The sequence below is a fragment of the Trachurus trachurus genome (assembly GCF_905171665.1).
Source record: "Trachurus trachurus genome assembly, chromosome: 8".
NCBI classification, from domain to species: Eukaryota; Metazoa; Chordata; class Actinopteri; order Carangiformes; family Carangidae; genus Trachurus; species Trachurus trachurus.
This window is the reverse complement of record NC_139905.1, coordinates 27,755,743-27,783,320: the sequence shown is the minus strand read 5'-3', so window position 1 is coordinate 27,783,320 and position 27,578 is coordinate 27,755,743. Positions and strand designations below refer to the sequence as shown.

General features: G+C 43.3%; 2 protein-coding genes across 3 annotated transcripts in view; one reads left to right on the top strand and one right to left on the bottom strand.

Annotated features, from left to right (window-relative positions):
* The first annotated feature begins 790 nt into the window (after positions 1-790).
* Positions 791-25,693, top strand: gna13b (guanine nucleotide binding protein (G protein), alpha 13b). The gene is made up of 5 exons (XM_083978100.1): positions 791-1,123; positions 10,238-10,467; positions 20,491-20,541; positions 22,594-22,794; positions 24,103-25,693. The coding sequence occupies exons 1-5, from the start codon at positions 841-843 to the stop codon at positions 24,472-24,474; spliced, it is 1,137 nt and encodes a 378-aa protein (XP_083834226.1). The 5' UTR covers positions 791-840; the 3' UTR covers positions 24,475-25,693.
* Positions 11,211-27,578, bottom strand: part of LOC310990612 (histone acetyltransferase KAT7-like) — a 384,780-nt gene continuing 368,412 nt past the window's right edge. For both annotated transcript variants that reach the window (XM_083978062.1, XM_083978063.1), the window contains exon 16: positions 11,211-11,390. The gene's annotated coding sequence lies outside the window, so the exon portion shown is untranslated. The remainder of the gene's footprint in view (positions 11,391-27,578) is intronic.

Sequence of the window (27,578 nt, the reverse complement as noted above, 5' to 3'; positions counted from 1 at the left end):
GATGAAAACCAAATCAGATGTAAAAAGTTAAAAAAAAAAAAAACCCTAAACAAAACAGATAAACTCCTGGTCTGAAATATTCCAGTTGTAGTGGCTGACAGAGATGGTGTCCTGTGTGTGTGAACAAACTCCTCTGTAGGGATTGCAGGACAGTGTGGGAAGGATGGATTTATCCACCAATCAGCTGTGGGAAACTTCTGCTCTTATCCCCCAGCAATCACAGAGAAAAGAGTTGGGTGGTTCTGAGGTGTCCTGTTCAACCAGTGTCAGAGTGTGAACATGCAGTTTAGTGGTGACTTCATTTCTGCTTTTGTTGGGAATTGTAACATTTAAAAAAAAAACACTGTTAACAACTAAGTAGGCTATGAAACTGTTCATTCAGTTATGGATCAGCTCCAGCACAGTCACCACCTCCACCTATTTATCAGTTTAACAGCAACAGTTTTTTATTTATATATATATTTCATTGTCAGTGTTCTTGGACAGCAGCATTTCCTACATAGCAGAGCCACACCTGTAGCCTACTGTGTTTACTTTGGTAAAAAACTACAAACTTGTCTTATAAAAACCAACAACAGAGTAGCCTTTACAAATAGGCTACCGTTATTACGCATCAAAAACGAAATGGAATAATAATGCAATCTAATATGCAATTTACAATCAGTGTGTAAAAAATGAAAAGTAAAACACAGTGCGGATGTTGGTGTTTGAACTATACTGGCGAGGGGGCGACCGCTCCAGTTTAGTGGATTCCTACAGCACGTGAATGCAGCAGTGGGCAGGGGTGAGCTCGGCCCTCAAGTCCTCCTCGCTGTCTGTATCGATGAAGTTGTTTCAAAGATGGCGGATTTCCTGCCGTCCCGCTCACTTTTATCTGTATGTTTTCCTAACTGTCTCCTCACAAGTGGCGAGGCAGAACAACTGCGGAAATCTAAGGAGATAGATAAGTGTATTCATCGAGATAAGACTTATGTGAAACGGTTAGTAAAGATACTATTACTTGGAGCTGGCGAGAGCGGCAAGTCCACTTTCCTCAAGCAGATGCGCATTATTCATGGGCAGGACTTCGATCAGAAGGCCAAAGAAGAATTCAAAGCCACGATTTTTAGTAACGTTATCAAAGGTAAGGCTGAACCGAGTAACTCTCTTGTGTTTCACGCGTGGAAGCGGGTTTGTTTGAGCCCTGTATCGCTGCTCTACTTGTGGTGTAACTGAGTATCGGGTGGGAAGTTGGTAGCCATGCTAGCTTCGGCTCTACCGATGGAAGCACTTTTCAGTGCTCTACAAAGCTAAGTGTGGTTAGCTGGTTAAGCGACCCAGAAACGCCCATGTCACTTGTGTTAGTGTTGCCGTGGGGAATGGGGGAGCTGGCAGTGTGCTTGTGTATCAGTGTTGGTTCATAGCCTCGCAGATATTTTTCAGCTTTTCTAACGACGAGTCACAGAATCGTACACAATGGTTTGACATTGTCCCGGTGGCTCCTCATGGCCGCTGTTATCACCCAAACATGCCTCCTCCTCGTCTTCCACTGAGAGGACACAGTACGGAATATAAAAGAGTAAGGGTGTTTGAACCAAGCTGTGTTGTAACGTTACAGTCTGAGCAGGCAAAGACCTCATTGTGAAAAACTGTACTACATAACAGTGAGGAACTATAGTGCCAAACACTAGAGGACGGGCAGAGCAGGAGGAGACCGCGGATGGAGTTGTTTACTGGAGACCGTTAGTAAGTTACACCTGGTAGCCCCGCCCAAAGTGAAGTCTGAGTGTCAAAACAATGTGCTACATTCAAGTAATAATCCTTTTTAATGCCACACGATATGTTACATGAAAAGGTAAACGGTCACAGGGAGTCGGAGGACACTGTTGTTGCAGAATGAGGAGCTGCTCATTGTCATCAGAGTTGTTGATAAAGAAAGGCTAGCACATGGTGTTGGCATCATCCATCCCTGTGGTTCTTTCTGAGGTGAAGTCAAGTGTGTCTTATTTATTGTAGATATGATGTTCATTAGAGTTAGGACTGTTTAACCTGCAGTCATAGACAAAACGGATACTTATATTTGTTTTATTGCAGAGCCATATGTACCTATATTATGTTATTTCTAGACACATTCAATTTGACTCAACTGTGTGATGAATGATAATGAGCAGGAGCCCACTGCTGAAGCTGACTTCCACTTATGTCACAGTGATTGTGTGTGTGACGCCTGTGTGTGTGTCTGTGTGCGTGCGTCCCTGTGAATAAGTGCAAAGAAGGAAGTGTGATGGGGCTGGAAAGGCTTACTCAGCTTCAGTCAGGGGGAAGTTACTGATGCTTGATGTGGTTAAACTGAAAAAGAAACTGTTGGTGCCAGTAAACTATTGATTTGTTGCTGTGGTGACACGGTTGCCATAGTATTGGTGTGAAACTGATGAAACTGTAGCGAGTCTCTGTTCCTCATGTAAGCCCGAACAAGACACTGTTGACAGTTAGTGCTGTTTGACAGGCAAGTCATACTATACTCTCTCTCTGTCACTCACCCACCCACACACTCACACATGCTACTGTACTCTTACACACACACACACACACACTGCTTTACTATGGCATGTAAGGCTGTGTCAGGGGAAGGGTCAGTGTGTAGCTGTCAGCTCTGATCCGACACCTCCTTCTTTTCTGCCTTGATCAAAGATAAGATAAGATAACCAATCAGGAACTGAGAATTTTTAGTGCTATTTCCTGCTCAATCATGTTCTCTTCCGTTTCAATCAAACTGTCTATAGATGTCTCATCTCGTTCTGTCATACATTCCCTATCATGAATGTTCCATACTCGTGATTATTTGCATTTACTGGATGTGTACAATTTTTTCCTCTTAAAGGGACAACGAGGGGTTTCTCCGTCGGCAGAACGAAAAATTCCGCGACAATGAAAAAGTCTCATATTAAAGTGGATGAATCTACGCTACCCACACTTGTTAATGGGCCCATTTTTGATAAATATATCGTTTTGTCTCTATCGTTATTTTGTTATTATTAGTGGTGGCAGAAATGCTGGGCAAGCCGACCAGCGTTTCCTTACTTGCGGTTTTCGCGGCGAGTCATGAGAATAACGTCGCCGAATCGCCGTTTATTGTCGGAACTACGACGGTATGTGATCGTCTTCGAACCTCTGACTTTAATTATTGATGAATGAAAACATGAGTCATAAATGTAGTGTGAAAACGCTTCGCTTTTCCAAAACTCCTCGTTGTCCCTTTAAATACGGTCTTATTCTGTTTCAATTAGGGCTGGGACTTTATCGCGTTAATTATGATTAATTAATCACAGAAAAATAACGTGGCAAAAAAAATTAATGCATTTATGGAAACGATACATCTTTTGTGGGTGCGTTTATGGCTACTGTGTGTCTGTGTGTGCAGGGGGGCTTGACAGAGGTTCATAAAGGTGTATTGTCTTGAAATTTCCAACCAAGTCGCTGAGTTTACTTTCACTTTCATCAGCTTACCAACTGGACCTTTAAAGCAGAAGTAAGCGGAGTATTTGTGTTAATATAAGTCTTAAATAGTTCTATCTTCCGACAGCAATCACTTACATAGAGTGTTTGGTCTGAAACACTGGTCTGTCAGTCACTCTGCTCTGCTGTAAGCCGAGGAGAAAACATTTATTTTATTTCCTTGTATCCTACAACCTTTATCCAATGAGGAGAGAGAACGGCATGAAGGGCTGTGTGTGCAGCCAAGGGATGCGCGTGAATGTGGTGACGTAGGGACGAGGACCAATAGATCCATGACGAGGGCGGGGACTGCTAACTCCATCGGCTGACAGGAAGTTATATTAACACTCAGTGATGAACATGTTGTTTAAAGCAGATATCAGTGGAATGTTTTTGTTAATATAAGTCCTAAATAGTCCTATTTTCCGTCAGCAATCACTTACATGAAGTTTTTCAGCCTAAACACGAGTCTCTCCGTCACTCTGCTCTGCTGTAACCCGAGGAGAAAATTTTCCTTGTGGGATACAAGTGTTATCCAATGAGGAGAGAGAACGGCATGAAGGGCTGTGTGTGCAGCCAAGGGATGCGCGTGAATGTGGTGATGTAGCACGAGGACCAATTGATGCCTGACAAGGGCGGGGGCTGCTAACTCATGGTGCGTTCAAAGAAACTCGTACTTTGTGTTTTTCCTTCCTGTGAAGTCATACCAGTTCGATCTGGTACGAGTTCACGGGTCGGAAGTTACGAGTGGCCGTTATAGGGAACTTTCACAGACAACAGGATGGTAAAAACACGAGCTACGGGTTACCTGGAACGCTACCAAGTCGTAGTTGTGACTTGAAGCTGTAACTTACGGTTTCAAAAGCCTGCCTTGAACGCAGCATTAGCCGAAACGGCCGTGAAGCTGATATCTGCTTTAAGCTCATTTATGTGTCTAATCTATTCATTGATTCAGTCATATACCAAAATCCATTTAAATTGAAAAACGTTGCTTCTCGTGTCAAATATTGATGTGATTAATCGAGATTAATCAATTACAAAGGCTCTAATTAATTAGATTTTTTTAAAAGTTGAGTCCCACCACTAGTTTCAATATGATGTTATTCTCTCATATATCTCATATATCTTCATATAGCCTACTACCAGACATGCATACACATCCTCTGTTACAGATAATACGTATTTTGCAAGCTATAGGCCTAATGCATAAATATGTTCTCTGTGCAAGAGAGCACAGTGTTGGTGAGTGAGAGTATGATGTTAAAGTGTGTGTGTGTGTGTTAGGTCTGGGTATTGCCACTGGGTTTTGATTGACAGGGATTTGCGTTGATTCAGTGACAATATCTCTTACTCAGATAAGAATGTGATTCTCAGACTAATGCAGTAAATCGCTCCTCTGACCTGGTCCCAGGGCTCTGCCATAAAGCCACCAACATAACTCCTTGACAGAAATATGACACCTATTAGTTGATACATCAACAGAACTCGTTCACGTTTGGACACAGACAACATGAACAGCCAAAGACAGGGAGAAAAGCTCTGCACTGAAGCAGTCATGTGGCTGGGATGCAGCTGTGACAGGTCAGGTGGATGCAGACAGCACAGAGGAGGAGCAGCCTGATGTTTGGACGACTGCAGCCCAGCCACCAGTACGTCAGGAGTGGGAGAGAAACAGAAGAGAAAATGACCCCGGATAATGTTATTGAAACCTTGAGAGTGACTGACAGTGTTAGAAATGAAGACAGGCCCATGGACACCAGAACTCGGATTAGGCCCGAAAAATCCAGCCCTCCCCGAGCCAAGCCTGGCCCGGCCCGGCCCGGCCCAACCCATAACTGATTTATTTACAGATGAGATCTTAATGAGAACAATGCGCTCAATTTTTTCTGACCTCTACGCTGTCGCCCGCCCAACCCGGCCGGTTAAGAGCACGGACAGAAAACCTAACCTTTAATGGACATTGCCTAAGGCTCAGAAGACGAGGACATCATTGCCTGCAATCTTTAATGTCTGATCCTAGAGACAGCACTCAGAGACAGTCCTCCATTAATGCCTTTCTTTTGTGTGTGTGCGGATACAGTATTGTTTTGTGTTGATTTTTGAGGTTTTATTCTATATTAATAACTAGGATTCACAAAAATCCTGGGTGTGTGTGTGTGTGTGTCACGGAGATGGAGGGTCCAGTGTGGCATGCTGCAGCAGGTCAGTGGTGGAAATGACAAGAGCACACTCCTTACAGTATAGGCTAAAGTCCAAATTGTCCAGGTGCACGGCAAGAAAAAGGCTCAGAAAAAACACAGATAGCCAGCACTCATAGGTAGGGTTGCAAAGGGGTGGAATATTTCTGGTAAATTTCCAGAAACATTCCTTGGGAAGTTAAAGGGACATTGTGTAACTTCCCCTGTTATCTATTCATGAAAATCGATTATTTCGTTCAAAAGTATGTTTTTCATTCATCAGTAATCCCCCCATCAACAAACTGAAGTGTTCCTTTCAGCTCTGAATTAGCCGTTCATATCATTCATATCTACATGGAGCGGGTAAGCTCGGTGCTGGCTGCCATGTCGTGTCTCCATGTTTTTACGTTCAGTGGCAGCGTGACGGTAGGAAACCACGGAAACTCACCGGACACACCGGAGCTGTCGGCTCAGGTCGAGGTGGCATCTGTGAAAAGTCACCGCGGTAACGCAGTGAGGAGGAATGGAGCGTTACACTGATGCTGCATTCACCTGCAGTCGGGCAGACGGCCGTCGGTAACAAACCAGATGTCATTTTAGTCACAGTAGTCCAGAGAAAGCTGCTAAAACGTGGGTCAGGTAAACAATACGACATCGCCATGACAACATATTGTCACGTGTATTGTTTTGCCTCGTGCTGACGGACCACTTGTTTACATAGAGGCTTGTTAATGCCGTTACGTGCAGCGGCTGTCGTCCGTCTGCCGTCTGCCCAATTTCACGTGAATGCAGCAAGAAAAATACGATTGAGTTGCTTGCGATATACAACCACAACGCAAGATGGGAGTAATTCCTACACAATGTACCTTTAAGATGGGGAATATTGGAAATATTCCAAATTGGAAACTTTCCATGGGAATTTATGGGAAATTGGGGTCATTTAAACAAACTGCATCATATCCAAAATGTAAATATTTTGTTTTGTCATAAGCAGACATCCATGCAAAATAATACAATTTAAAAAACATGACATTTCAACAGATTTATTTATCAACTTTTAATTCTTGTACAATCAATTATTTTACTGAACAACAAAAATCTGGTTGTTTTAGCCAAGATTATGCTACAATATATATTCCCCCAACTATGTTTAAGTTAAGTTTAAGACCCAACCTTAAATTTAGTAAATTTCGGATTTATTCCCGTTTATTCCCATATATTTCCGTTCATTCCCATGGAAAGTTTCCAACTTAAAAAAATTCCCGGAATTTTGCAACCCTACTCATAGGTACTGTATATCCTCTTAATTTCTCTCTAACAACGCTGAAGAAAGTTGAGTTGCTGAAATGCGTTGTGGGCCCCTGCTGCCTGGATTAGGAAGAGAAAGAGAAATGAAGAGGATATATTAATACCTATGAGTGCTGCTATCTGTGTTTGTTCTGGAAATGACAGGAGGAAAAGAGGTGGAGGCCCAGAGTCAGAGCAGCTCCAGCAGCATGGTGTCAGTCTGCTGTGTGCAGCATGTTGGATCCAGGGTGACCTACAAAGTCAGTAAGAACGGAAGAAAGTCAAACTAAGACTGTCTGCAAAGTAAACACTGAGCTACTGGTGCTGCTCACGCTAGCAGCAACACATCCCATATGTTTGCTCATCTATGGAGTGAAGAACATGCACACACATGGGGGTGTTGCATCAGTTACTGTGTGTGTCAATAAAACCTTCACAAATCAAAAGGCAAAACGCCATCATTCAGCCTGCAACAAGGTCAACATGTAGAAGGAGATATATCACACTGCACAGAAGCATTACCATCTTTAAATGAAATAAAACAAATATAGAAAGAAAAATATAACATTATGTTATGCTGATGTATTCTGGGGTGTTAAAAAATGACGGTGATACCAGAGCCACCCAGCAAACCATCATAACATGGGGTTGGTTGATAAATTGATTGATCAGAAAATGAATCTGGTGCTTTGGTGATAATTGCATTAATCATTTTTAAGGTTTTAAGGTGACAGTAGACAGAATATAGTTGGGTTTAGGATAGAATAATAGATGGTAATGAATTATGTGGGTAATTCTCCCTTCATCAAGTTTGTAATGTTCAGTTTTGAGCTAAAAGGTGTTGATTCAACTTCCTGGCCACTGTGGAGGCTTCAGCTTGTGCTGCTATTGACCTTGTTGTGTTTCTAGCATTGAGTGGACAGCGCTGAAATAAATGGTTGACAGATGAGGACAACACCTAACCTAACGTCTTCAGAGATGTTACCTGTGATACATGTTGCTGTTATTACTGTTTCAGTGTGAGAGATCTGAATGAAAACACAAGCGTGAAGACACAGTCTTCTCAATCATCACCATTGTTTCTATTCTAGCTGACTTTGATTGGCTGATTGATTTTCATTCGTAATTTTCTTTATAGCCACTAAATCCTGCAAGCTCACACAGTATTCGGTGTGTTGCTGATCTGCACTGTTGTCAGCACTGTGATCGATTTATTTACCGTATGTAGCTATAAATGATGTATTTCCTCACTTTTCTTGTGCATATGTTTTCTCTTTATTGGATTATTTAATCTGATGTTAGATAAACTGTTACATGACTACTGAGCTCTACTTGCTAGGAAACCTCAGATTGGGTCATGGGTCAGAGAAGATTGAGAAACACAGAGTAATCCTGTAATAAGCAGCTTTAGCTTATGGTCTGGAGCATGTTTAGTGTTTGGTCTCTGTGCCTGGTTGTCGCTGTGCATCTGACACTAGATTTGCTGGAACTGTGTGTGGATAGCAGGATAATGTGACTCTGGTGTATGATCCACCACCTCACATGAACAAAGTTTATTAGAAAACAACTGTCAGATTGGCTTTACATACTAAATGAGGTTTATATTCTTAATTGTTGATATGAAATCCACGATGACTGGAGTTGTTGTGCTAGCTGCACTGAATTTAATTGAATTACAGGACAGGATTGACTAAATGCACCGGAGAAGTAGGGCTGCTTGATTCTGACAAAAATCTAAATCACATTATTTTGATCATTATCGATTATTATTTACCACGATAAGCCTTGGAAACAAGTTGTATTTATTGAACTTTGAATTGTATGTATTTTTTTTCCAGTGATGCACAAAGATAGTTCAACATTTTGGCAAATTGGCTCATTAACATAATCGCTATAGTCATAGCAGTAGGTTCGTTACCTTTATTTGTCGGTGCAAGCTGTTTTTAGAACGGCAGAGCAGAGCGGTGAGCTGCTCAGAGCTACGCTACGGAGGCTAATGGGATAAATACACATACCCAAAAACCCTTTATTTACTCAGTGTCACACAGCATATCTTCGTTTGAATTTAGTTTGGTCGGATGTTTTAATTGTGTGACAGAGATATGGTTTTCTTCTGTGTGCTGTAACACAGTAGGAAAGATGCCGTGACTCAGCGTTGGCCTCCTGTGGATTGGTGAGGGGCGACTTCTTCTGGAGGAGGAGAGCATGAATTTCATTTCTGAGCCGGTGCACTTCCATGTGAAACAGCAAAGTGTGTGTGTGTGTGTGTGTGTGTTTCACTCTCCATGTCAGCGCACATCTGGTCTAAAAGCCGGTTGTCGAGTGTGCTGCTTTTAACAAGGTTCACAACGCGAATAACTTCTTACATGCCTCGTCCAGATCTGCAGCCATTCCTCTGCCTGCCAGCACTTGTCGATGAATAAAACAATGGTTCCAGACACGGTCCCGTCCTGCTGCCGCCTTCGTTTTCTTCACAGTGCTGCTGTTTATGCCCCTCATATTTCCAACGCCATCACTCATTATCCCTTTACAACTTGTCCACTGCATCAAATATTTATTCACCTGTTGTACTGGTGGGGATATTCAGACAACATAATGAGTAGGGCTGAACGATATGGACAGAATTTCATATCTTGATATTTATGCCAGATATATCGATACCGATACGATATGACCACGGTTTCAGGGAAAACTGAGCGTTCTTAAAAATAAAGAAACTCACTTCAATCAAAATAAAAAAACAACAACCTTTTGAATTAAAGAAAAAAAGGGTTCAAATGCAATTTTTTGGGCCTCAAATATATATTTTTTTGCATTCAAACACTTTTTTTTTTTGATTGAAAATATCTTTTTTGTTTAAATCAACTTTTGATTGAAAAATGAAGACCCAAATGTACCTCCATAGAGAGATTTCAAAACTCCTCGTAGTCCCTTTAACATGTAATACACACTGTCAGTGGTGAAAGATTGGCATTGAAAGTTGATAAGATTGTTTTTTTTTTCTTGAATTATTTTTCAGTGCTAATACAACTTAGATTTTTTTAGTTCCGGTTATTTTCAATGCCATATGTTTTTTTAAATCTCCCAGCAGACTGGCACATTAGTGGCATACACACTCTAATGGTGCAAATAGGACTTTTTGAAACTGACTTTGTATTATTAATACAAAAAAAAAAGGAATGCGACCAACTGAGAAAGCTCTTCAGATCAGTCAGTCTAAACGTTAGTCTGGGCCCTGTAGGCTGTAACGGATCATCTTGAACAACAAAAACCTGATGTTTGTTTCTGTTCCCCTCCAGGTATCCGAGTGTTGGTGGACGCTCGTGAGAAATTACACATCCCATGGGGCAACCCCTCCAATCAGCGACACGGAGATACCATGATGGCATTTGACACCCGGTCGGCCATGGCACACGGTCACGGCATGGTGGAGGCCAAAGTTTTTCAGCACTATCTACCATCCATCTGGGCCCTGTGGGCCGACCAGGGGATCCAGAACGCCTACGACCGCCGCAGGGAGTTCCAGCTGGTGAGTAGTGGTCCCAGTCCCAGTCCCACTGTCCATACACGAGACCAGACGTCCTCTTTCAGTCATCCCTGCTTTTCTGGAACAGTTGTTGAAGTTGACAGGGTTAGAGGGGAGTCACTTGTGTCCAAGGAAGAGGACACATTTAGATGAACTGTAGCTAATATCAAACGCAAAACAAATTTCAAATCTAAAGCATTGGGGCTATGTAGTTTTTTTAATATTGAAGGGTTGGATAGCAGCCGAAACTGGCATTGTTTCTCCTAACTATTTAAAGGGATAGTTCAACATTTTGCTGCCATAATCCCTATAGTCATAGCAGTAGGTTCATCACCTTTAAGTATCAATGTTGTTTTGGGATCCGCTGGGCAGAGACGTGAGCTTAAAGCAGATATCAGCTTCATGGCCGTTTCGGCTAATGCTGCGTTCAAGGCAGGCTTTTGAAACCGTAAGTTACAGCTTCAAGTCACAACTACGACTTGGTAGCGTTCCAGGTAACCCGTAGCTCGTGTTTTTACCATCCTGTTGTCTGTGAAAGTTCCCTATAACGGCCACTCGTAACTTCCGACCCGTGAACTCGTACCAGATCGAACTGGTATGACTTCACAGGAAGGAAAAACACAAAGTACGAGTTTCTTTGAACGCACCATGAGTTAGCAGCCCCCGCCCTTGTCAGGCATCAATTGGTCCTCGTGCTACGTCACCACATTCACGCGCATCCCTTGGCTGCACACACAGCCCTTCATGCCGTTCTCTCTCCTCATTGGATAACACTTGTATCCCACAAGGAAAATTTTCTCCTCGGGTTACAGCAGAGCAGAGTGACGGAGAGACTCGTGTTTAGGCTGAAATACTTCATGTAAGTGATTGCTGACGGAAAATAGGACTATTTAGGACTTATATTAACAAAAACATTCCACTGATATCTGCTTTAATGAACACAATGGAGATGAATGGTACAGGTCCCCTGTCCCTCATCAAACTTATCAAATACATAATCCAACAACTCCAAACAGAGCAACTATCTTGATGTAAATAAATGATCTTTGGCCACTCATGTGACTGCTCACAGCTTTCCCATTGGATTTTAGCCTGCCATGGCTTGACTGCTCGGCTTCCGGGTAAGCTACAAACACACTGATGGGATCAATGTAAAGGCTGAAGTGTCCTGCTTTCATTTAAAAAAAAGAATTACGTCACTCTCATTTTCTGTTCCGGAAATTGATGCAAAAGAGTATGTATGGCTACACCCCCGTCATCACCGGCGATTTCACGGGCAACGGGTCTTAATATTGACGGGTGGGTCAGATCCAGGTTGAACTCAGAAATAACGGGTGACGGGTGGGGGCACGGGCTTAAAAACCTACGGGCGGGGCGGGCGCGGGTTTCCAAAATTGGACCTGTGCAGGACACTGGTTGGATTGTGTATTTGATGAGTTTGATGAGGGCCCGGGTACCTGTACCATTCACCTCCATTGTGTTCACTGAGCAGCTCACGTCTCTGCCCCGCTGATCTAAAAAACAACATGCACTGTCACTGATGATTAAAGGTGAACCCACTGCTATGACAATAGGGATTATGGTGATAGGCGGATTTGCCAAAATGTTGAACTATCCCTTTAAAGAAAGTCTCAGAACTAGCAACCTGCTGGAACTCAACCCAGAAGTGTGACTTGGTTGCAAAACAGAGTGTGGCCCAATGATAGTTTGAACTCAGTGGTCGTGTTCAGAGCTACTGTGATCACATGGCAGGCTGTTTCCCTGTGTCTGTCAAAGTCCAGTGATACTGTTGAGTAGGTTGAAGAAGCACTGACAGTAAAAGATGAAGGCTCCTCCTCCTCCTCCTCCTCCTCCTCACAGTGGACTGAGCTGAGCTGCAGCTGCTGCACACAGAGCAGCTATTGAGAGGTTGCTTCTCCCTGTGCTCTCTGTCCCTCTGCCGTCCCCACGCCCTTCCTTCCTCCGTGTCTCCCTCTGCTCTCCACAAGTTGAACTCGTGGTCTGACAATGTGTCACTTACAGGAAAATGATTTGTAACTGAACACACACACACACACGCAAGGGTGAGCAAGAATGAGCAGCTAACCGGTAAAACTGGTCTGTTACATACATACATGCTCACACTTCCATCCCCTGTGCAGCGTATCCATGGTGTTTCTGGTATAATGGACATTATAGCAGGAAATGCAGCATGAATTAGTCAGGGCCCTGGGAAGTGAAGGGGTATGATATAGGCTAACACCTCAACTAGAGATCAGTGTAGCCTGTGTCCTGACATCTGTTAGAGATGTGTGCCTACAGACTTGGTAATAATTGTGCAAACACAGAAATCTAAATAATGAAATAGATAAACAGATAAGATGAATACTACAGTGGAGGAGACCAGATCATCTTTCCACATGGGGAAGTTTTCCCACTGGTCATAATTCCTCCACCATTATGTAGAAAACCCAGCTGCATGTACTCACTGTTCCAAAGCTATTTAGATCTATACACTCGGGTGAGAACAATTTCAGATTTTTTTTTGTTCATGGTCTGTTTATTGAAGGTTTTTTTTTTTTTTTTTTTTTTTACACGTACATTAATAGAAGATACAAGATCGGACAATTAGGGAACCATTTATCCGTTTACAAGAATGACAACAGCACATACTGTACATACAAACAAGAAAGAACACAATAATAAAAAAATAAAAAAATAGATTAGGGCTGGGACTCGATTAAAACAATTAATCTAATTAATTAGTGGCTAATTAATTAATCAAAATTAATCTCATTTTTAATTGCATACATATATTTGACCTGAGAACAGTGAGAATACAGATTAATGGTCTTTCCTGCCACTACACTATGATGATTAACTACTTAAATCACAGAAGCATAAACTGATTTCAACTCAGCCTGATGTAAACATTAATAAACTCAGTAACCAATCACACAGCAGCTCCATGTTGTCCCTGTGTGATGTTCAGGGACAGGTCAGGACAGTCTGAAGACAGACAGCCCTGAGGTGAAATGCACAGTGAGACAGTGACAGGTCTGTATCATACAGACATGACATGTGGTCAAGACATACAGACTGTATGTCTTGACCACATGTCAGCTGTTCAGCTGCAGCAGAGGAAACTCCGCTGTTCTCAGCTCTCACATTAAAACTCCTCAGGCAGTGATCAGTGTCTGTGGCTTTTTCACTCTTTAAATAGTTGTGCTCCAGTATAATCGGTACGCCTGAAACTCATCCAGTGAGAAACGTTCCGCGATGCAAAAATAAGTGCGATTAAAATGCGTTAATTTTTTTAACGCGTTACTTTTTGTGTAATTAATTAATCTTAATTAACGCGTTAAAGTCCTGGCCCTAAAATAGATAAATAAAAGGAGGGTTGGGGGGGCCAGGGGGATCTCACATATCAAAGCATATACCAGAGCAGTTACATGACAGAGTTCACAGTCAAAGGCAACAAAGTACGTAGATGTACAGTAAATTACACAGTTTGGAGGTTGTAAGTCAAGGCTCTCTACGTGCAGAAGAAATGGCTGCCAGATTTCATTAAATTTAGATACAGAACCTCTCTTTAAGTGTCGGATCTTTTGAAAACATTAACTCATTGAGTGCCGCGCTCCTTTCCAAAGTTTTAGTCAAGTGTACCGGCAATTTTGACCATTTTTGACTTTTTATGTAGAGCCACAGTGTATTCTATATTATTGCCACCAACACATACTGTGGCTCAATTGAAAGGTTTACCTTAATGCTTCAAGTGGCCACAAACCGTTTGTTTCTACGTGCCTCTGTTCCTGAGAAAAGTCAAGCTAAACATGGCTGGGTTTCACCAAAATCCCTCCTTTTTTTCTAGAAAAGGAGATAGAGCGTCTTTTATGAAAGGTGCGCTGTTTGTGTCTGTCGCTCTTCTGACACTCGCATTTCTGGATCAAAGGGCTCGTATAAGATAAATATATACAACAGTTGTTGTTCTATTCACAAAACCACCATCGGGGGCGGGGGGGGCGCCACTAAACAACAATAACACAGACGCACCGTGCCGTGTCACAGCTTCTCCCCGCGGAGCGTGAGGGTCTGTCGGCCACCGCGGCTCGGGAAGACCGGTCCCGCCGGTGGTCGCGGTCCTTCTGTGGTACGGGTCGGTGATGCCGGTCTGCTTTGGTCCAGAGACCATCAGATTTTACCGCGGGAGGACTTTGGGGAGGACACGGTGTTGCTCCAGCTGAAGACCGGGCGGGACAGTCGGCTGAGAGCTTCCTGGTTCAGCTCCGAGCAGCTCGAGCAGCTGGAGCAGCAGCGCGGGTGAGAGCAGAGCAGCTGCGCTGCATCTGCATGCAGAACTCGTTTGCAGAATCCGAGTTATGATAAAAACTTCCAGATCATGAGCTGTCATGTGACTTTGATCGTCATCTATTTCAGTTCTCCTCGTCGTAGAGTCCCCAAATTTACATATAATGTGTATTAAAGTGTCTATTTTCATAATTTAAAAAAAAAGCAAAAAACGTAAAATTACGTTTTCGGCACTCAACGCATGGGAACGAAAAACGAGAAATTACGTGGTTGGCACTCAATGAGTTAATATATGAATGTGATGGCGGGTGTTGTGATTTCCAGTGTCCCAAAATTAGACGCCTAGCAATCAAACAAAGAAAAGCAACAAGATCAGATTGGGGTTTTGATAATTTAGTGGAATCTGGTAAGACACCACATAGAGCCATGAGTGGGCAATTTTTGAAATACATCAGAGAGAACAATTTCTGATTTTTAACATTAAAAGTAAATCAAATCCAACAGATAGCACTATTTATGTAAAAAAAAAATCCTAGATTCTGTAACACAGGCTATATTTGTTGTGTATATGTGAAGACAGGAGCATTGTAAAATAAGAGTGTAAATATGCTTGAAAGACTCTTTCTCTCCTGCTGATGCCACAGACAGTATGGAAACATTAAGTTTGCCGCTGATAACTTTGCCAGTGGGAGATTGTGATATTTGTGGGATCGTGTGGAGTGGTAGGGTCTTGTTTACACTGCATGAGCCCAACCAGACCAGTTTGAGCTGGTGGTAGTTTACAACGTTAAAAACGTCAGCGGTTTTCAAACTTTTTAGCCTAGTTTGTAGTTGAGAACGTTAATTATAATGTTAACAGACAACTTATTAAAAGATGTTGGGTTTAAACCACAAATTCACTTAATTGGATGGGCCAGACTCAGAGAGAATGTGCATGGACTTGGGTCTTATGGACTTGGGAGTTATTTTTGGGCCCATTCGAAACTCTACTTGTTTTAGTTCAGTAGTTGTGTTCTGTGCTTCCACGTTGTGTTACTGTTCAGCATGTTCACTTACCAGGCACAAGAAATGAAGGTGGGAAAATATTTTGTAAATCAATCATCTAATTTGTACAAATTCAATGACAATTTTAATATTTGAAAACCACAATTCATTCAGGTACGTATATAGAGTCCTGTACTAAGGCTAGCTACAGTATAGCTGGCAATAACACAACATCACTTTGGGGCAAGTTATCCCAGTGATTCTGATTCAGTCTCATGCATGAAGCCTCGGATGCATAGCTTTACATAGAACAGGTTTGTCTTAGGGCCCGACCGATATGGATTTTTTGGGGCCGATGCCGATTACGATTATTAGGGGGAAAAAAACCCGATAACCGATTAATCGGCCGATTATTTTTTTTTTTTTATTAAGTTTTAAAATTGTATTACTATAATAATATATCTATATATATTATATAATATATAAATTAGGGCTGCCTGGTCGACCAAAAAATCATTAGCCGACTAAAATTTCATTGGTCGATTGGTTGCATGAAAAAAAAAAAACATTTGAAGCCCTGTCTTGTCAAAATGAAGTCAAAATCAATATGGGCTTTTATTTTGAAGGGCCAAATACAGGAAGTCATGACACGTGATACTTTTTTGTTGTTGTTTTTTTTACACGGCACGGCGTCTCTCTCTCTCTCTCTCTCTCTTTTCAATCAAAAGCGATCAGCGGTTGCTGCCGTGCCCGGCACCGTGTCAAAGCGCTCACCGGCGGTCAGTCTCACAGCAGTGTCACGGAGCAGAGACATGATAGTCCCCGCTGCAGTCAGAGTCCCGCACCGCTCCACGCCGCGGACCCCCCGCCCCACCCGTCACACAGCCTCAGCTCAGTCACTCCCTCCCTCATCTACTGTGTTTATTGGTGATAAATGAGCATACTGCTGTGCCGGTATATAACGGTAAAACCCGACCCCGACCGGCTTGTTGAATCTCGGACCCAACACGGCCGGAGACGAGCATTAATTAATTAATTCACAACCCGACCGCGGTAAAAAAAAAAAAAAAAGGGAAACAGAAAGCCAGTGGCAACACTGGTTTTGAGACAGATCAGTCACTCTGCTGTGTGCTGTGACTGAGGTGGTAGTGGATGGAGTTTGTCATGAGGTCGGCGCCGGTGCGGGGGAATCTTTTCAAAGTAAAACCAAGTTTTATTCCCTGCATTTTATTCCTGAAAATATCGGCGACAATCGTCGAGTTTTGGCCGATTACCGATTAGTTTCAAACGGGCTATAATCGGCCGATTTAATCGGCTCGCCGATAAATCGGTCGGGCCCTAGTTTGTCTGTGTAGTATTTTAGGCAGATTGTGTTCAGTATGGTGCAGAGTGGGAGCATTCTTGATCAGAGATACATTACAGTTGAGTGATTGGGTCAGTTGTTTCCTAACGGCTGTTGCCTAACAGTAAAAAATCACTGAGAGGAATGAGTTTCAGCTCAGTGACTGATCATCATGTATGATGCTGCTGCAGAGTCAAGAAAAAGGGTGAGGATAGATATGAACTAGAGAATGCATTTCCTGAAGGAAATACGGCTGAATGCTGGAAGCTGGAAGCTGAATGAGCTGAATACATTTTTGAAGAAAAAAAAAAAATATATATATATATATGTTGTTGAAACAATGCTGAATTAAGTGAAGAAACTGCTGAAGCAATCTTGAAGAGATGAAACAAATGAAGAGTATGAAATGGTTAGATATGAATGAACTGGGCTGATGTGAAGTCAGCATGTTGATGCTTGTTGCTCTGCTGCGGCAGCTCTGTCTGTCAATATAGAGTTTACAGGTACATGGAATGTTGGATTCCTTCTCATTATAGGATGATTTATTTATTTACTACAGAGGGGGAAAAAACCATAAGCCAGTAAACATAAAAACTACACAGAGGAATTAATCCTGTTTAAAAAGCTTGTGAAACAGCTGAGTCTTTAACAACTTCTTAAAGAGTGTTGCTTACTTTCTTAATTCAATTAATTAACTGGCAGCTCTAAAACATAAGAAAGAAGTGATACATTTCATGTGGTGACATCTTTAGTTGTTGCTTTTATTCCTGAATGTGAAGAGAACCAGGGCTGACCAGGGATGGCCGCAGCTTTAAACCACCACCGGTCTCTGTCGGTTGTTGCTGATGTTGCTGCATGTACAGTGTGTATCACGGTGTCTGTCACAGCTCTGCAGATTTAGAGCAACCATTTTCACTCTAGGGGCACTAACATGAAAAATTCATGTTAATGTGACCCACTTCCATATTGATATAAGGGTGAATCATGTGACATGACCAGGGCCGTTGTATAGGGGAGAAAGGTGATGATAATTCTAGGGGCCCAGCGCCCAGTGGGGCCCATAACAACATCAACAACAACAACAACATCTTTCCAAGAATTTTGGCGTATTTCTTGTCCAAATGTCTCATATCTAGTCAAAACGAATCTCTTTCCACTTAAAATAAGACTCATTACCTAAAAATGTACTTATTTTAGATAATTTTCACTTAAATTCACAATAAATAGAAAAATCTGCCAGTGAAAGTAAGTTTTTTGTGCTTGTAATAAGGAAGAAAAACTTGCTCCACCATCAGATTTTTTCTACTTATTCCAAGTGAAAATCTGCTTGAAAGAAGTAAAAAATGTCTAAAAACAAGCTACTTTTATAATGATGTGTCTTATTTTAAGTATAATGAGATTTGTTTTGACTAGAAATAAGACAAATATTCTTGCTAAGATACCTGAGTTTTTGCAGTGTAATGCTGCATTAGCATCAAAACAAAGAAGGCTAAATAAAAAACGATAATACATACGTAGTTCACCCTAGAATGATATTTCGCTCATTATCTACTCACCCTCATGTTGACTAAGGGCTGGAAGAATTATCAGAGTCCACCGTCCCTTCTCTTAGTTACAGGGGGTCTCGGCGTAGCAGTGAATTTCAATGCAACGGTTGCAAAGGGACACCGGAGCTCTTCGTAAAAAAACACACACAAAAAAACATCCAAATACCTCCATGATGCTCGTATGTAATGTCCGTCTTGTGCTGAAGCCCCAAATTGCGTAATTGTCCCGAAAAAAATTTAATAAGTCTATATTTTAAGCTTGTTTGTAGCGGAAGCTTCTCGTCTTCTTCTTCTTCTCCTCTTCCTGGTCCGTCCAAATCTCACGTGATTCGCAGTAACCGCACTGACGCCGGCGCAAATCACGCGATATTTGGACGGACCAGGAAGAGGAGAAGAAGAAGAAGACGAGAAGCTTCCGCTACAAACAAGCTTAAAATATAGACTTATTTAATTTTTTTTCGGGACAATTACGCAATTTGGGGCTTCAGCACAAGACGGACATTACATACGAGCATCATGGAGGTATTTGGATGTTTTTTTGTGTGTGTTTTTTTACGAAGAGCTCCGGTGTCCCTTTGCAACCGTTGCATTGAAATTCACTGCTACGCCGAGACCCCCTGTAACTAAGAGAAGGGACGGTGGACTCTGATAATTCTTCCAGCCCTTAGTCAACATGAGGGTGAGTAGATAATGAGCGAAATATCATTCTAGGGTGAACTATCCCTTTAAGCGACCATTGACGAGTAAACTCGTCACAGCCTGCCAAACGTTCACGACCATTGACGAGTAAACTCGTCAAAACCGTTTTTTTTTACAGATTACGATAATAGACACTCTCAGGTACCCTGTGTGTGAATATGGTAGTCCTCTGATATGTAAAACTGTTTTAAACTAAAATCAAAACATAATGTTTTTTATAAACTGTGTGATCTTGGTTTTGTTTGAGTAATCGTTCTCCTTGAATGCTGCTCTGGGGACAGCGTGCAGAGCTGTGTGGCTGTCGGCTACAGTGTTGCGACTTTCTCGCTGAATCTGGCGACTTTCCAAACCCTCTTTTGACAAAAGTGACCGACGACAAATCTGGCGAGTTTTTCCGGTGCTGTTACAAACGTTTCTGGTTTGGAGACTCGGATCTGAAAGCCCGTTATCACGGCTGTTTTCACGGTGCAGCGGAGCGGGCGCTGAGCAGCGGGTGCTGTGACCGGCCGCCCCCGCCCCAGAGCACTCACCGGCGGCCAGTCACACAGCAGTGTCCCGGAGCTGCTGCGCTGTAGCCAGAGACCCACACCGCTGCACCGCTGCTCTCCACGCTGCTCTCCACGCTGCCACACCCCCCAGATTTGCCTACAAATATATGGACCCCCTCGAAAATGAGATGGCACATCTCAAGGGGCTATCCTGTAAAATAAAGTCAAATATATTTATTTAGCCGTAGAAATGATTTGGGAGACGCCACACTGCAGAGTACCGGTAAAATGAGCAGATTGCCACTTGACACAAAAGTGCGTTTTTCTCTGAAACTAGAGCGGGAGCTCCGTTTTTGGAGAAACCCAGCTCTCTTCTTCTCCTTCGTACTCACGAACGAAACGGCGGAAAAACTCGCCGTTTTTTCGTGGAGCACGTTGGAAAGTCACTCTTCAACCACGTGAAGACCGTTTGTTTCTAGGTGATGTACAGAGTTCGGAGATAAAAGGTAAACAAATAGCCAAAAACATGTGGTCCTGAGCGGATGTGCTGAGGAATTAGTGTGGTCGCGAAAGAGTTAAGGGGGCCCAGAATTCCTAGCAACGGCCCTGGACATGACAATGGAGACTGAGCTCAGACGTCTTCCGATGAAGTGACTCTCTTCTCTTTTTTTTCTCTCAGGGGGAGTCGGTCAAGTATTTCCTGGACAATTTGGAAAAACTTGGACAGTCGGTAAGTCATGCCCACTCCACACCACACCACTCCCAGCAGGCAAGTGTGTATGCTCGGACAGATGGGGGTTGATAGCACTGAGCTAGTTTAATGAAAAGAGAAGTGAAACTGTTGCCTTCCTGTCCCTCGTCATGTCTCCACGCGGGGCTGTTCTGATGTGAACACACTATTTCTTTATGCTGCTACTGGACAACTCACAAGTCAAACACAAGTAAAGTAAAAAAAAACACAAAAACAGTCTGAATGAGAGACAGGAAGTGACACATTACCAGATGAAGATGTAGAGGAGGGATGGTCTTAAAGCCCATGACAAGCAATCCAAAGTCAATGCAAAAATTCCCTTTTTATTATTGAGGACCTTAGCTTCCTGTTTGTTTGTTTGTTTATTTATTTATTTAAAGGGATAGTTCACCCAAAATTCAAATTTCACTAATTTTCTGCTCATCCTCTTGTCAACTAAGGGTTGGGAGAAGTTTCAGAGTCAAAAAAACTCAAAAAAGGCACGGATGACTCTGGAACTTCCCCCAACCCTTAGTCGACAAGAGGATGAGTAGAAAATTTGTGAAATTTGAATTTTGGGTGAACTATCCCCATTAGCTGATGCCAATGGCACAAACTAGTCTTCCTGGGGTCAGAAGAACCTTACATCGAAAAGAGAAAAACAGATCATATTTTCAATATCACATCAGTCAAATAGACATCTTAATACATTGTGTTTTCAGTAATACTAACAACAGCACATTGGTGCTGTGAAATGTTACATTTTACGCCTTACATTTGATTGCATTTAAACAAGTTGGTATTAGTCTGAATATCAATCATTCATTTAACAGGAACCAAACAGGGATAAGATATTATACTTGCAAGACTGGATTATTGCTCAGCTGTTAAAGCAGAAGTAAGCGATCCGGTGGTTTTGGCTAACTTCCTGTCAGCCGATGGAGTTAGCAGTCCCCGCCCTCGTCCCTACGTCACCACATTCACGCGCATCCCTTGGCTGCACACACGGAGAGGGCCGCCCCTTTATGCCGTTCTCTCTCCTCATTGGATAAAGGTTGTAGGATACAAGGAAAGTTTTCTCCTCGGCTTACAGCAGAGCAGAGTGACTGACAGACCCGTGTTTCAGACCAAACACTCTATATAAGTGATTGCCGTCGGAAGATAGAACTATTTAAGACTTATATTAACACAAACATTCCGCTTACTTCTGCTTTAAATAGTGCGTTCTTGGATGGTATTTGAATGAGGACTTGCTGTTAGATTGTCGTATGTGGAGGGGGCAGTTATTCCAAAGCTTGATGGCACGAAAGATAACTGTCTCTTTTTTAAAGCGTTAGATTTTGGGCATGGTAATGTAATGTAATTTGACCATCATCTGCTAATCTAGTGGAATGACTATGAACTTGACTACATCTGATAATTTGATTATGTAAAAACTCAGGTTTGATGGAATAAACAGTATTGCTGAAGAATGTGACTGTACTTACGGCAAGCATTTTTTCTACTTTTAACCATGAGAGTTTACAATGCCTACTTTCTGTGTTTGTTCTTATGGGGCAGTGTAAAACAAGTCTGGCAGCTTTATTCCGGGCAATTTGTAGTTTATTCAGCAGACCTTTTGATGCCGAGGACTGTTGATCAGTCAGTGCCACTGCTAAAAAAAAAAAAAAATAGAGAGATTGCTCTGAAGAGAAGAAGTAGTGAGGGAATCTGTGTGAGAATCCACAGCTACAAATATCTGGGGTGTTCTTGCAAACTGGTAAAAACCTTATTTGACCTATTGGAAAGACTTGAAATGGCATATTTTAATGCAGAAAGAAAAAGATGCTAATTGAATAAACTAAACTGAACTGAAGCTTCAGACTAGACTAGACTAGACTATAACTACATACTGTGTAGGTGCTGCAGTTGTCATGGTACCACTGGAGCAGACACTGAGCTGTTGAAGTTGCTATGTCTTAACTCATCCCGTCACAAGCTAACCTAGCAGCAAGCTTATTGACCTTGTATATAGAGGTTCATGTCTCCATAAATGTGACCGTGTGCTTGCAGGACTACCTCCCCAGCCAGCAGGACATCCTCCTGGCTAGAAAGCCCACCAAGGGGATCCACGAGTACGACTTTGAGATTAAGAATGTGCCTTTCAAGATGGTGGACGTGGGCGGTCAGCGCTCCGAGCGGCGGCGCTGGTTCGAATGCTTCGACTCTGTCACTTCCATCCTTTTCCTCGTCTCCTCTTCTGAATACGACCAGGTGAGTCGGCCCGAAGTCGCACAGTGAGGATTTCCAGATTGTTAGTTGACTAATGTGTGGGAAATAAGTTTATTAAAGGCAGAACATAAATCCAGGAAGGAGCAGTCTAACGCAGGAACCCTGCTCTCCAGGTCAGTGAGTGGATGACAGAGGAGGAGGCTGCATCAGATGGGTCAATAGTGGTTCATGATGCTGGAGGTCTGAGGCGTGAGAGAGGGAGGTGTTAAAATGATCTGTCAGTAGCTCAGCCAGGTTCTCAGAGGCCTGCTGCTTTGTGGGGGTTGACTCATCAGGGATGTCCTCACATCCTCAGCAGACACATTGAAAGGCAGGTTGTTCAAAACGTAATCTGATGGGATTTTGGATAATGGATTGGATCAAATCTTGAAAATGGGTTGTTTCAAAACCAAAAACGGATTCTGAGATTGGATTATATCACGTAATCCAATCTTGGTTTTCATCTGGATCAAACCCTCAGTTTCTGTTGTTCAAAACATTTTAGTAGGATCGGGATAACTTTGAACCAAAAAAACAGGATTATTCTGATCCCAGCAGTCGGGTGGATTTCAGAAGGGGGGGGTAGCTGCTGTGGGTGGCGGCTCGAGTCAGTAAAATGTTTTTCAAACTGTGTGACATGACGTGAAACTGAGGCGAACTCATTCATGATTTGCCTCTGATTATACTGATAATACCGTCCAATGTAGACGTGCGACATGCGCGCTCACAACCCAAAGCGCAACCTGGACTTACTAAAGCTCCGGCTAGTTGCGCTAAAAATGGACCCGAATGTCGAAGTGGAATGATTATTATCAGAATGAGCTGTGCAGCGCTCAGAGATGACATCATCCAGGTCAGAGGTCAGTAGGTCAACCTACAGACCCCGGCTGTTGATAACAGCTAACCCCGGACTCAGAGGGGAATAGCACTAGTGTATCATAACAAAATATTGGTGAAATGAACGAGTTTCGCAGCAGATAATGTGTTATTTAGAGGCTGCATTCCGCTGCCCTGTAGACTCACATTATATGGATATACACGGCTCTCGGCTGGAGCTAATTTCATCGGAACAACTTGTAATGACACCAAAGTTATCTGGGTGAGTAAATGATCGTATTTTATGCTAGAAACAAGGTCCAGATTGTAAAAAACGGCAATTCCCCTTTAATAAATAGTGAGGATAAGATGATGTCAGTGTAGGGAGGCAGATGTGTGCTTCTGTTGCTGTACTAAGCCCTGGTAAACCAACCTGTTGCTCATTCCAGAGAGACATTGTCATAACAACCCTTGACTCCTACTTCCTCCCCCCAGCTGCTGATGGAGGACCGGCAGACGAACCGGCTGAGCGAGTCCCTCAACATCTTCGAGACCATCGTCAACAACCGGGTTTTCAGCAACGTCTCCATCATCCTGTTCCTGAACAAGACGGACCTGCTGGAGGAGAAGGTGAAGCAGGTGTCCGTCAAAGACTACTTCCCCGAGTTCTCAGGCGAGCCCAGCAGCCTGGCCGACGTCCAGCGCTTCCTGGTGGAGTGCTTCCGCAAGAAGCGCCGCGAGCAGCAGCAGAAGCCGCTCTACCACCACTTCACCACGGCCATCAACACGGAGAACATCCGGCTGGTGTTCCGCGACGTCAAGGACACCATCCTCCACGACAACCTCAAGCAGCTGATGCTGCAGTGAGCGGTCCGACCGGAGGAGGAGGAGGAGGAGGAGGAGGAGGGATGGGTGGAGGCAGATGGAGGCGCGGAGGAGGAGGAGGAGCCTTTCCCCTCCCCCTCCCCCTCTGCCTCCACCACCGCCAGTCCCTTAGTGGAGCAGGCAGTGACACTTTTGAACTTTGACTGTGTATTAAAGCCACCACTACTACCAGCCCCCCCCCAACCCCCACCCCCCCACCCACGCTTGCTCTCTGCCTTACTGAGCTTGTTCACTGTGACTTCTAATACCTGGCTCTGGCTCAGAGCCCCCAGCACCCCCTAACTCCCCCCCCCGCCCTCTGTCCCATGCCCACACTCGGCTGTGTGGCCCGTTTTTCTCTGTGTTTGTTGCCCCGTTTCACACCACACACACGGTTCTGCTGTCTGTCCGCAGCAGAGTGTGGGCTCTTGTTTTAAACTGGTCTTACTGAGCGGCCGCCAAAGCCTCTCGCAGGCACCGCTGAGATGTGGAGAGCTCGGTTACTCGGCCGCCAGCTGTTTGAGGGGGGGCGGGGCTGGCGAGAGAGCACACAAAACGTATCGTATGTTTTTTTCTTTTTCTCAGGGCACATTGTTGAACCACTTCTCCCACTTGATGCCAACGCCCTTCAACGAGCCATGTGACAAAACGTTGTGGGGTCTTTCTCAATCAGAACTGTAGCCACCTTCAGCCTGGACCACATCGTACCATCTCAGTTCTGGCCACATTTCCACCTGCTATTTGCTATGTTTTGTTTTGTGTCATCTGACCCACGTGCCTTTGCATTTACACCTGCCTTTAAAGGGATAGTTCAACACATTTGGCAAATGCGCCTATCGCCATAATCCCTATAGTCATAGCAGTAGGTTTGTTACCTTTAACTGTCGGTGCAAGCTGTTTTTAGATCGGCGGGGCAGAGACGTGAGCTGCTCAGCTAACACTATGGAGGCATATGGTATTTACATATTTCCCTCATCAAACTCATCAAATACACAATCCAACAACTCCAAAACACTCTGGTGGACAAGTTGTGACCTGCACATTCACCACGCTATGAGATAATAACAGAACGTTACCAGACAGAGTTGTTTTCGAGGCAAATGCGTAGCCGGAACTACATTCCAGACACGGCTGCTGGGTGGAGTGATTTCAAAAGCAAGTAGTTCCGAGTATTTGCTTCATTTGTCGTAATGTTACATAAATATACGTTATTATTTCATAGCGTGGTGAATGTGCAGGTCACAACTTGTCCACCAGACCAGAGTGTTTTGGAGTTGTTGGATTGTGTATTTATTTTGATGAGGGAAACGTAGAAATAGCGTGCAGCTCACGTCTCTGCCCCACCGATCTAAAAACAGCTTGCACCCATAGTTAAAGGTAATTAACCTACTGCTATGACTATAGGGATTATGGCAATATAATTTGCCAAAATGTTGAAATATCCCTTTAATAACTTACATCATCTCAGTTCTTCCAAGTTGATCTGAAGAATCAGTTCCTCATCAAGGAAGTTTATCAAGCAGAAATACAAACGTGATTGATCTTTGTGGTGTTTCCTCGTCTTACACTTGACTAAATTGAGAATCATTGTTGGAGGGACAAAACAAGACATTTGAGAACGTCCTCTTGGATTCATCGATAATAAAAGATTTGCAATCCTAATTTAATGTCGGTGTGGAAACTACAACAAGCAGCACCACAGATAAGTTGGGCCAGAACATCTAGGAGCCCAAGTACTGATGCAAGCAGCACGTGAAACCTGTTGTTACTGTTAAAGGCTAGCGGAGAGCCAGGAGTGTACAGTGATGTCAGGTGAGTTAGAAGCATCATGTGGTAATAACACTGTCCCATTCATGCTTCAGAGTGCTGTTGGTGGATGATGTGGTCCAGGTTAAGAACGGTGACATTAACAGAGAAACCCCATCACATCCCATCCCAACATTTTCTTCCAGGCTGGTCTGTGCTCTCTGAAGGTACCTGTTCATGTCCACCAGTCCCTTCCTCACATAACGGCTAACTCAAAAGAAAAGGGATAAAGCCAGCCTGTCTGTTACTAATGACCCTCTCACTGCGGTGTATAGGTTCTATATAGTTCACATTGTCCTTAACTCCATTTTCTAATTCATCATCCTGTATCCCTCACGCCAACCTCACTAACAGCTGATGTAACCCTCCACCAACGTGTATGTATGACCGCGAGTGTTATTTTGATTCCATTTTGACTTTGTTTATTTAAAAGAGAAGAGGGTGCTTGGTGGTTTGTCTTAAGGCGGTGTAGGATAATCAGCTTCTTCCTGAACGCCAAAGTCCTCCAGTGAACTTGCTCCGCGCTAACTCACCATCACTGCAGATGATCTCCATGTAGAAGATGTTACAGATGTTCAATCTGACTCACAGATCCATTTTAAAGAGACTTGACAGGATCAGCAGAGGGCCAACTCTTATCTTTATCATTTTTGTTTTTAATGCTAATGGAAGCTTATTGCTAATCTTAGCTTGGGCTTGCCCCAGTTACAGACACAGTGTCTTGCCCTCTGTCTACACTGGAGGTGTTTCAGTCTGAAAGGCCGGTGTCTGAGAGAGATGGAGGCGAGCAGCAGAATCTTCCATACAGGTTGATATCTCCTGTCTGCTGCTCTCAACTGTTCAAATTACATCTCAAATCAAGAGTACACTTTGACCCTTACTGTACTTACTACTGCAGGGCTCCAGACTAACATGTTTTACAAGGAGCGCCGTGAACTCAAAATTTTAGGGGCACAAGTAGAAAATGTAGGGGTGCACTCTGTAAATTGATGAAAATCAAAGCTTTCCTTTTCATTCATGATCCTCCCACACACTGGCCTGACACCTGTAATGGCAGATAACAGATTCTTTGAGTTGCCTCTTCCATGTTTCACCAGTGTTCGAAAAAAAAAAAGAGAGGCAAATTTACTGATTGTACTTGCACCGTCTCAAATTTTAGAGGCAAAATGCCTCCATTTACAACCTTTTTTGGCTCGAGGCCCCATTTTGACATCACAAATCTCTGGCGACCCCTGATCACGTGCAGTCATGTGATCGTGGCCGTCAATCATGCGTCAGCTCAGATATTTTTATATGCTGCA

Bases quoted from the DNA above. Each gene is read 5' to 3' on its own strand.
- gna13b (XM_083978100.1), top strand. From the start codon at position 841: ATGGCGGATTTCCTGCCGTCCCGCTCACTTTTATCTGTATGTTTTCCT. The intron at 1,124-10,237 runs GTAAGGCTGAAC...GTTCCCCTCCAG, and splicing joins TTTTAGTAACGTTATCAAAG to GTATCCGAGTGTTGGTGGAC. The intron at 10,468-20,490 runs GTGAGTAGTGGT...TTTTTCTCTCAG, and splicing joins GCCGCAGGGAGTTCCAGCTG to GGGGAGTCGGTCAAGTATTT.